Raw genomic sequence first — 11,656 nt, forward strand, 5'->3', positions numbered from 1 at the left:
ATAGATATATATATATATATATATATATATATATATATATATATAGATATAGATATAGATATATTTTTTTTAGTTTTTATATATTACAGGTTGAATGGGTTGTTAGTCATTAGTAATCTTTTGTCAATATGATGAAATTTCAATCAAATGTTTAACTATTTGATTATTTTGTCTTTACAGAAGTTATTTATCTATATCTTTTTATTCATTATTATTATTTATTTATTTATTTTATTACAGCTATTAGTTATTAGTTACTTATTTAAATCTGTCAACACAATAGATTTGAAAGCAATTTCTTTTTTGTAGTTTTGTAAAACAAAAAAAACAAGTTTATTTAAAACATCAAATCATCTATTCAATTGACCTTATGCACAGAATACTTCCTTGTTTAGTCAAGCCAGCTCAGTCATTTCCGGTCAACTGTACTGTGCCGTAATATGAGCGTACTTTGTTCTTTTTCTCTACATAATACATTCACAATCGAAGAAAAGTGTTGTTTATCTAAGAGGACCAAATGTCCATGTATACCGTTTCAAGAATGACAAATGCCAGTTTAAAAAAAATTTGCGAGTAAATCGGCTAAATATGCGCGAGTCATTGCTATGATTGACAGTAATAACCGGACAAACATCTGACAAGCTGATGTAAAAAAAAAAGCTTAAATGATTCAGATTAAATACAGAGTAACAAAACTACAGCAGTAACAAGTATGTGCTGGTTTAATGTAGGCTATTTAATAGATTTTACAGTTCAAGATAAAACTTAAAAGATAAAAAGATTACTAAAAAGATTAAATTTTTAAAAGATTCATTTAAATTATTTAGCTATTTAAATTATGTTGTTAAATAATACGAAACTGAATGTTCATGCCGCTAACATTGTTTATAATGTTGCAATTATATTTTTTCTCAGTTTCTGATAAAAACGAGGCAGTAGATGAGTCTCACGAGTGTCCACCTAATATATAACACATATAAAATGAGCTTCGGCGGAAGTTTATGAGCTGGCTTATCTTTATGCGGAAGTTCTAAAGAACGCTCTGTGCATAAGGTCAATTAGTTTTAGGCTTGTTTTAGTCAATTAAAGGTCAAATACAGTCACTAATATGTTTATAGACAGACACAAATTCCAATTTAAATTTTTTTTTTTTTACTTGAAGCCATTAGAATCAAAACAGGAAGTAAATGATGTTCCATGATCATTTATTCAGTTTCACACAGTGTGATTCACGTTACAGAAACAGATTAACAGCATTGAAAAAACAAAAAAGTGACATATCTAAACATTCTCAAATCAAGATTTACTTTAGAAGCGAAATCAATGCTCAACTTTTTGAAATTAAGATTTATTCATCATTTAAAAGCTGAATACTATCAGCCTGGATACAACTATTTGAAAATATGGAATCCGAGGATTTTTGGCATAAAAGAAAAATTGACAATTTTGACCATACAATGTATTTTTGGCGATTGCTGCAAATATACCTGTGCTACTTAGGACTGGTTTTGTGCTCCAGGGTCAAAATTGAGATTTTTGCATAAAAGGAGAAAATATGTGGTTAAATTTGACAAAACTGAGGTGTATGCATCATATGAAAGCTCAATAAATAAGCTTAAATGGCCGAGATACATCTGTTTGAACATCTGGAATCTGAGGGTGCAAAAAATCAAAATACTGAGAAAATCACCTTTAAAGTTGTCCAAATTACTAATCACAAATTACATTTTGATATATTTACAGTAGGAATTTTACAAATAAATCTTCATGGAACATGATCTTTACTTAATTTCCTAATGATTTTTGACATAAAAAAAAAAAAATCAATAATTTTGACCCATACTATGTATTTTTGGCTATTGCTACAAACATACCCCAGCGACTCAAAACTGGTTTTGTGCTCCGTGGTAGGGCTGGGCGATATGGCAAAAAAATAAAATCCCTGATTTTTTCACAAAAAATCTGATTTATGATTTAAATCGATTTTTTTTTTACCCCCTACTACTTTCAGCATGTAAAGAAACCCCAGCTTTTCCACAATATATATGGGCACCAAATATTTTGCAATATACACAGCAACTGCATCAGTGATCGCTTTCCACCAGGCCCCAGTCTTATCATACCAGACACAGTAAATGTTTGTAAAACAAATAAATATGAAAATATATATTTTCATGCTTTTCTCTTGCAGTTACATCGTATATAAAAATATTACATTTTGAATACAGAAATATTAAATTATTTAAATAACTGAAACGATCTGCCAGCAGGTGGCGGCAATACACTGATTTAATTACTGAATCATATCATTCATTTGATTCGTTCGAACCGCTGGTTCATTCAGAATAAAGCAAATTGCTGTGTTTATGAATGGGAAATTGAATCATTTCACTAGATTGGTTTAAAAACACACGTTCATTCATAAACAAAACATAAACTGTGTTTGAGTGGAGATGTTGTGACTTGTTTGAGACCACTTTTGACGACGAAATAGAGCAAAATCAGGCAATAGTGTTATAGTCAGACCATGTAAGTCACTTAATAATAACTTCTTGTTTATTTAACTGTTGTATTAAATCTCATTCACAAACTCCCTTAAAAATGAGTATTTCTAAGTGTCTAATCCTAACGTTTTGTAATATTTTTATTAAAAATCGCGATTCCTCGATTTCTAAAAAATAAAATCATGACAAAACATTAAATTCAAATTAATCGATAAAATCGGAAAAATCGCCCAGCCCTACTCCAGGGTCACATATAAGTTGTAATATTTGTAAATATAGTTTAGTTGTAAATATGAGGAAAGCTAAAGAAATGGTGACTGGTTTTAACACATAAATGTGAAGCTCAGTGTGCATGATTGCTGTTTTCTCATGTTTCAGGTGTGTACTCTGAGAGAAGCGCCCCTGAGCTGGCGAACTGTAACACGACCGTGTGGAATCCTTTCGGGAACGGACTGTCCTATGAAGACTTTGCTTTCCCAGTGTTTGCTCTGAAAGATGAGAATCAGACTCAGGTCATCCGTAAGGTGTGTGTCTCTCTCGTAGGTGTGTGTGCAGGTGTTCATCACACCACTGTATGACACGCAAATGTGTGTGTTTGCAGTGTTATGAGGATCACAACCTGCGTGTGAACGGAAGCGCTCCTAAGTATCCGCTGTGTGCCATGCAGCTCTTCTCACACATGCATGCAGTGACCGACACCGTGACGTGCATGAGACGCACGGACCTGCAGAACCGATTCAGCATCAACCCAGGTATACACACACACACACACACACACACACACACACACACATGTTGGGTTTACATGTTTTATGGGACATTCCATAGGCGTAATGGTTTTTATACTGTACAAACCGTACTTTCTATCACCCTAACCCTACCCTACACCTAAACATAGCCCTCACAGGAGATTGTGCACACTTTTACTTCATCAAAAATACTCATTGTGCATGATTTATAAACCTGTTTCCTCATGGGGACCTGAGAAATGTCCCCACAAGGTCAAAATCTACTGGTATTCCTATCCTTGTGGGGACATTTGGTCCCCACAACGTGATGAATACCAGGTACACACACACACACACACACACACACACACACATTAGACACATGATTGGACTTGTGTTGCAAAAACAACAAAAGATAAGCACTTTTTGTTTTCTGAGAAATGTATCAGACTGAAATAAAACCTATATAAAAATATATTTTAAAAAAGCATCAAAAATGCATGTTACAATTACTAAAACTTTAACTTAAATTAAAATGAAAACAGAAAAAAATAACAGATTTCTAGACCTGGAAAAGTCGATGAATTTTTTTTAAATAATTATTTTAAACTCATAATATTTTATGACACTGATTAAAAATATTTTTTACTATACATAAAATCCTTGTCATTAAATCCTTTTTCAGAAAATAACTGATTAAGAAGAGCAGGAACCTTGAAGAACATTCAGCATTTTCTGTTTCATTTTATTTACATATTTTTTTATTATACTTCTTTTGCTGCTAATTTCTGTAAATATACTAACACTTTAAATTCAATTCAAATGAAAGCAGGAAAAAAAATAAGCTTGAATCAAAAATATTAACAAAAATTATAGTAGTATATCTATGGTACTAAAATAACAGGTTTCTAGACCTGGAAAAGTTTTTAATAATATTTTCATGAATGTTAATTTTTGGACATTGATTAAAAATATTTTAATATTTTTACTATATAAAAATCCTTGTCATTAAATCCTTGTCCAGTAAATAACTTGAAGAACATTCAACATAATTTTTTTTATAATTATTTTATTTTGTTAATTAATATTTTTTTAATTATTGTAGTTTTCGATTTTAATCTATGGAATTTTTTTCTATGCATTTCAGGTGTAGTTTTGTTCCTACGGTTCCTAAGAAATTGTTTATTAGCGTCTATTGAATGATATTTATTTTCCCCACGTCTCTTTCTATCAGAGGTCCTGTGTGACCCACTGAGCGATTTTAACGTCTGGACGTCCACTCGGCCCCTCAACAGCAGCGCTAAGGGCTACGCAGCCAACGAGAGCGTCGTCATCGCAGCGACAAGGGTGAGAAATACACATAATATTTAATGAAAATAACACATGCGCTCATTTTCCTTAATCTTCAGGTCCGCTAGAGGTTTTCAGCTATAAACTAAACACTGAGTCTTTCTTTCTCAGCTCGATGGCAGGTCGTTTTTCTGGGAACAGGCTCCGGCGGCCGAAGGCACCGTCTCTGGAATCGTCACCCTATTGGCCGCCATTCAAGCGCTCTATCCTGTCACTCAAGAAGCTCCGCCTCCTCGCAATATCTTCTTCACTTTCTTCCAAGGGGTCAGTGTAGTGAAGTGAAGACGTTTTGATACAAAATTGCATTTAACATTATGCCGATAACATTTGTAACCACTCACTGATACACATTTGACCTGTTTGTTATAAAACTAGTGCACATTATGCAGTATATATGATTATGTATTTGATTAATTTGAATTTTTACAAGCTCTCCTTCTCTCATAGGAAGCCTTTGACTACATTGGCAGCTCAAAAATGGTGTATGACATGGAAAAAAACGATTTTGTTATTAACTTGAACAATGTGCACTCCATGCTGGAAATTGGGCAGGTATGAATACATCTAAATTTATTTATATTTTTTATTAGGGGTTCAAGTGTGTAGCGCTGAAACCCTATTGCTATCATTAGAATGGTCACAGATCAGCGATCTCCACGTAAAACTGATCGTTCAGACCAAACCGTAAGTCGTAGAGACTTGAAACTTGAAGGGATGGTAGTACTCACACCGCCGTCAACGTCACCAAAGCTCGTCCCAATCGGCCTGACGGTGGCGCTACAGCGATCAAAAGTACGAAGTCATTCATAACTCCTAACCTATCAGTCGCAGCCTCAAGTGTCTTATGTTGGTGCAACTTCTGCAAACTCCTCCTAGGTTTTTCACCCGATCGAAACCAAACCAGTGCAGGAAGATTCTCTGGAGAGTGAATATCAATTATTAACAAACAAAAAAAGTTTAACTTTCGACTCGCCGTTGCAAAGGGATGGCAGAATGTTGGAAAGAGACTGGGACACTTTTAGTAAAAAGCCTATAACTCCTGAAAGGAATGAGCTATCTTTGCCAAACTGGTTTTATTTAGGCAACCATTTGTCCTATCAACATGAAGATCGTTGTACACGGTCTTGGTCCAAAGTGCCACAAGTGTCTATAAGGACATTTGCGTATCTCAAAAAACATGGCTGCCATTGGCTGACAAATTTTAAGCACCTATTAGACAAGGTAAACGGAGGCACATCAGATCCGGACAACTTTGAATTAAATTTATTTTTCTGACCCCACTAATAAAAAGAAAAAAAACCACACACATTTATTTATTTGTTTTATTTTATATTGTATTATGTTAATTTAACACACATACACATTTTCATTGAAAGTTGAAGTACTAAAATAGCTAAAACCGAAATAAAACCTATATAAAAATATATTTAAAAAAGGAAAACTTATAAAAGCAACAAAAATGCATGTTACAATTACCAAAACTTCAACTTAAAATGAAAAATAAGCTTGAATCAAAAATATTAGCAAATATAATAGTATCTCAGTGGTACTAAAATAACATATTTCGAGACCTGGGAAAGTCTTGAAATTAATATAATTTTAAAAAAAGAAATGAATATTGTTTTTTGTAGATTTTATGATATTGTGATTAAAAATAATTTTAGATTTTTAAAATATTTTTACTATACACAAAGCCCCTATTGCCTGTAGAACCACTGCTGTCGATCAATTTGTTTGTTAAATGATTGAGAAGATATAAAAAAAAAAAACTATAATGTTACATTTTATAAAAATGTTGTAATGGGGTCTTTAGAAAAGAGGTCTGTCCGAAGTTACCCAAAATCATATTATTAATATTAGTATTGTTGTATCAATTTATTTATATTTTATTATTTTATTGTTGATAACAATAACAATATTATTTATGTTATGTTGTAAATGCTGCATGTTAGTAACATGTTTCCTGTGTGTTTATAGATGGGCCTGCGCCGTGGGCAGAACCTCTGGATGCACTCTGACCCCGTATCCCGCCGCAACGTCAGTGTGGATGCAGAGGTGAGTAAGAAGGAGAGAAAACTCTCTCTCTCTTCTCTCAACCGTTATCTAACTCTCCCTGTCTCTGTCAGGTGTCGATCTTGATGAACAATGTGAAATCTGCTGCTGCTGGTCTAAACCTCACATTGGATCACCCATCGGTCAGTCAGCCGCTGCCACCCTCGTCCTTCCAGCGCTTCCTGCGAGCCAGACAGATCCCCGGCCTCGTGTTGGCAGACCATGTGGCATCGTTCAACAACAGGTCTCAATTTAGAATTAATCTGTGGTTTTGTTTTTTAATGTTTCAAAGTTAATCGTAATTGATCAAATCACGCTCTTGAAGCTGAAGAGTCTTGATTCTCTGCATGATCATTCAGGAACTATAATAATGATAATCCTAACTTATTCTGATTTCTCATCTCATTTCCTGATGGGATTTTTAGGTGTTAATTAGGGGTGTGACGAGACCTCGCGATATTCCGACGTGTCCTGCGAGATCTGACTGGTCTCGTGAGAACGTGACGATATCACGGCAATACATTTTGCAGTTTTTACATTAGAGCTGCATGACTTATAGTTAAAATATCATGTTCTCTATTCAAACACCAGATTCAGCGGTGTCTATTAAAACTGTTGCACGCCCAACGCTGACGCTAACCATCTGAAAGTGATTGAAGACATTCAAATCTGCATTCTTACTGCTGCGGTTTCAGAAAGCAACACAGTCTTTTTAACCACACAATCATCATTATTTCTTTGTTACAGACATTTAAATAACATAAGTACCGGGATAAAAGCTTATAGTTTGGGTATAAACACTCAGGCCCGGTTTCACAGACAGGGCTTAGACTAAGCCAGGATTAGGCCATAGTTCAATTAGGACATTTAAGTAATTTTTATAAACATGCTTAGAAAAAAACATTACTGGTGTGCATCTTGAGACAAAACAAAGGCACTGATATATTTTAAAATCAATCAGTGCAATTTTATTTCAGTTGAAACAGCTCAGACTTACATTTTAGTCTAGGACTAGGCTTAAGCCTTGTCTGTGAAACCGGGGGTCATTGTCTACAGTAGTGATCAAAACAAAAGTATCTTCTAACAGGTATTTAGTGTAACGCTTATCCTTGTATTTGTCATTGAATTATTATACATTCAAGAGATTCCAATAGTGAAACAAGCCTTTATTAATTGAGACACAGGCTCCTTCATTTAATTTTATTTTTATTTTGTTCAAATATAGACTTAAGCATTGAACATTCTGTCAGAACCACTAGTAAATTACGGAATTTTGTTTAGATTCCTAATCCTTTTTCTTCTTCAGAATCGTGATCTCCAATTCATTAAGAAAAAAAAAAATCACGCAGCATTAGTTTACATGTTTATACGGCATACAGTTCATTAAAATAAGTTTAATTTCATAAAGTTCATATCAAAATGCACCTACGTATTTTTTGCATTTTGTATTTTTTTTGTTGAATAAAATACTATTTTCCCCTATATATTTCATCATTGAGGATTTCTTTAAAAAAATTTAAAAAATCTCATCTCGTCTCGTTCTCGTGACATAAGTGTCTCGTCACACCCCTAGTGTTAATAAATCTGAAATTGTATGGAACTTTGAAAAAAAAAAAATAGGGCTGTGCAGTTAATCGAAATTCAGCTTCGATTTCGGCTTCAAGCGATATTGAAAATACAGTAATCGAGAGAAAATGATTATTGCGCCCCATTCCGCCCTTCGCTCCTCCATAAAAGCCCAATGTCTCATTCAAATCAGCTAAATCATGTAATGATTTATTATTGTTTCTTTGATGTCGGTGTGACGTGATCTAAAACTCTTTTTACTGTTTTTTTGTTCATTTTTGTTTAATTATTATTCCAGGATTCATAGTGCTAAAAGTGCTTGAAGTACTTTGACTTTTTGAAATTCAAGGCCTGGAAAACCCTTGAAAATAGCAATATTCCTGAAGAGTTACTTGAATTAGTGAAAGATAGTTGTTTAATTTTTTTATTACCTTTAATATCTTTTTACACAAAATTCACGCAGTTCAAAAACCACAGAAAGCACATTAAATGTAAGGAAAGTATACGTTTTTGGAGAATAAAAAGTACAAATTTAGTTGAAATAATGTTACATTGTCATCAGTGTTAACATTTTTTCACTGACGAAAACAAGACGATAACGAAACGAAAACTCGTTTTGAATGACAAAAACTATGACAAATCTATTGACATTTTCGTCAACGAAGAAAAACGAGATGAAAAGGTTAAGGAGGCACGATTTCAGAGAAGATTCATTCAGAACGAGTCTGCTGCGTGGTAAAGAGGTTAGATACGTACATATATGAACTGTATCATAGCCTATTGATATATTCTGTGGGATAAATCGTAAACAAAAGCTGGCATACCTCTGTTGCACGTCTCATAAAACATTAACAAATCTCAATATCTGGGAGTAAGAGAAGAGCAGACATATGGATAAATTTGACGACACATAAGAGACCTTAATTCGGTCCGGTTTTCTGAGCGCCTCTCACAATCTTTCGCGTCTCATGCACGGAGAAATACACAAAAAAATAATGTTGTATTACCCGTTTTGATGAGCATTCACGTAAACAATCGGTTACATCTTAGATGAACGTAAACGATTGGGAGACTATCAGACGTGGATCAGTGCATTGAATCGTGCGTTCGGATTTAAAGGGACCACAGCGTAATTTAGTTGCTGTCTGTGGCATTGATGTTAAGCAAGCAACAAAAGAAAGACAGAAAATCACTCATTGCTCTTGACTGAGTCACTTTAGTAGCCCTTAGATTAATCTAAATGTATTTCTAGAAATAAATGTCTGTTTGAAAGAATGAAGAATGTGGTAAACAAGTTGTTATAAAGAATGGATAATTAGCCTATATGTTTTTTTGTTTTTTTGAGAAGTGGTTTCATTTTAATATAAAAGCATGTTGCATATCACAACAGTTACATCTGTGTTTATCATGATAAAACCTTAATATGCAACCTACATAATGAGTTTGGTAATTTTGGAGAAATGTTTAATAAATGCATTACACTGTAACTAAACCCATTCGATTTTAGCTGACTAAATCTACGATAATCTTACGATATTTAGTCGACCAAAAACTAAAAACAATTCAGATGACTAAAATATGACTAAACCTAAATGGCATTTTAGTCAAAAGACTATGACTAAAACTAAATCAAAATTAACACGGATTGTCATTCAGTGTAACACAATATTTATGTAAAAATACAAACAACATGCTTATTCTGACTTTATTGAAATATATAAAAGAATACGAGAGCATATTAACACATGTATTGTGTTTTAAATGAGTAAAAAATTAGTGGATAAACCTTGGATGGTGACACATTTTAAAAATGTAGAATTACAACTAACTAGTATTTGGGGTGAAAGTAATTAGTCTTTTAATATGTCCATTTTTTTCAAGATTGTTACACTGAATGACATTTTAGTGGTTGTCTTCTGTAAATTAGCAAAAAATGCATGATATTTATTTTTTTGCTCAGAAAAACAAAACAAAAATGCAATAAAATTTTTTGGGGAAAAACAATACTTTTAAAGCAGTATTACACTTACTGTTTTCATGCTTAAACCCTTTTTCGTCTATAACCGCCAAATAATTACGTCCATAAGCTTGTGAAATTTCAATGAACTCATTAATCCATTATTTAACCTCTTCATATTTAAGGAGAGAGCTATAGTTTACAAAGTCGAACGTCACTTTTTATGATTTTCAAGAGCATAGATTTAAAGCATGTTCCTACAAAATTGTCCCTAGCAATAATTTTGCTCTAACAATTAAATATCTGTCGTCTGCCATCCCCACCAATGCCAAACTCTTGCTTTTAATGTATACAATTGTGCATGTGCTTTGCTTTATTATATTGATTTTATGCTTTAATATAAACTCTCAGTTGTGTTCAGAAGAGCTCTTCTGTCATATTTCAGTGATCTGAAACCACAATTTGTGTGTTTTTATCATCTGTACCTAAACAGGTACTATGAGAGTATGTACGATGATGCAGAGAACATGAACCTCACGTATCCACCCAACCTGAGTCCAGATGAGCAGCTGGTGTACGAGACAGAAGAGGCCAAGGTGCGTAACTCCTCCGCATGTGCTTACTGTGATCGAGTCAGTGTGATCAAACTCATCTGAGCTCTTCCTTCTGTGTGTTTTAGTCTCTGGCTGAAGTGGCCACACTAGTCGCTCGCTCACTTTACATGCAGGCAGGAGGAGACAACAATAGCCTGAGCCAAATCACCGCAGACCCCAAGATCGTGAGTCACATGACCAACACACACACAGTCACATGATCACATGATCTGACTCATTCTGTTCGGCTGAACTAAATCTCTCATTCTCTCTGTATTTATGGACATGATTGTGTTGCCAAAGCAATATTACACAAAATGAATGAAGACAAGCTAAACAGTATATAAAATACTATTTCCCCAATGCATTTCATAATTGAGGATTTCTTGAAACCCAGTCTCGTGGGATAAGAGTCTCATCACACCACTACATATTACTAATCAAAAATTATGTTTTGATATATTTGCGGTAGGAAATGTACAAAATATCATCATGGAACACAATTTTAATAATATCCTAATGATTTTTGGCATAAAGGTAAAGACAAAATTTTGACCCATACAATGTATTTTTGGCTATTGCTACTTAAGACTGGTTTTATGCTCCAGGGTCACATTTGTGCTTTTATTGCTTAAAACAAACAATGGGACTCTAGTGCATGTGTTGATGTTTCAGATACTTATTGTGTTTCTTAGGGATGCTCTGAAATGAAAAATCTTGGCTGAAGCCAAAGCTGAACAAAATTACATGCTGGGCCAAAGGCCAAAGTTTTCCCCCCAATTTATTTAGCCAGTTTTTTTTCACCATTGCGTGAATTAAATAGCCAAAATCTGCTTTTTACAGTTTTTTCTTGCTTTTCACCAAAGCATTATTTTTTTTTTATATTTACATTTTAAACATTATAGT

The 11,656-nt window shown here is 33.7% G+C and overlaps 1 protein-coding gene across 1 annotated transcript; it reads left to right on the forward strand.

The window, feature by feature from the left end:
- Positions 1–2,882: 2,882 nt before the first annotated feature.
- LOC141317322 (nicastrin-like) lies at positions 2,883–10,935 on the forward strand (the record flags this gene model as incomplete). Its single annotated transcript, XM_073833063.1, has 9 exons — positions 2,883–3,028; positions 3,106–3,256; positions 4,467–4,579; positions 4,694–4,846; positions 5,030–5,134; positions 6,560–6,637; positions 6,709–6,878; positions 10,651–10,753; positions 10,837–10,935. Coding segments are annotated over 9 exons (1,118 nt in total), but the record flags the coding sequence as incomplete, so codon positions are not given.
- Positions 10,936–11,656: the final 721 nt, after the last annotated feature.

The sequence above is a fragment of the Garra rufa genome, unplaced genomic scaffold (genome assembly GCF_049309525.1).
Source record: "Garra rufa unplaced genomic scaffold, GarRuf1.0 hap1_unplaced_728, whole genome shotgun sequence".
In the NCBI taxonomy this organism is placed as follows: Eukaryota; Metazoa; Chordata; class Actinopteri; order Cypriniformes; family Cyprinidae; genus Garra; species Garra rufa.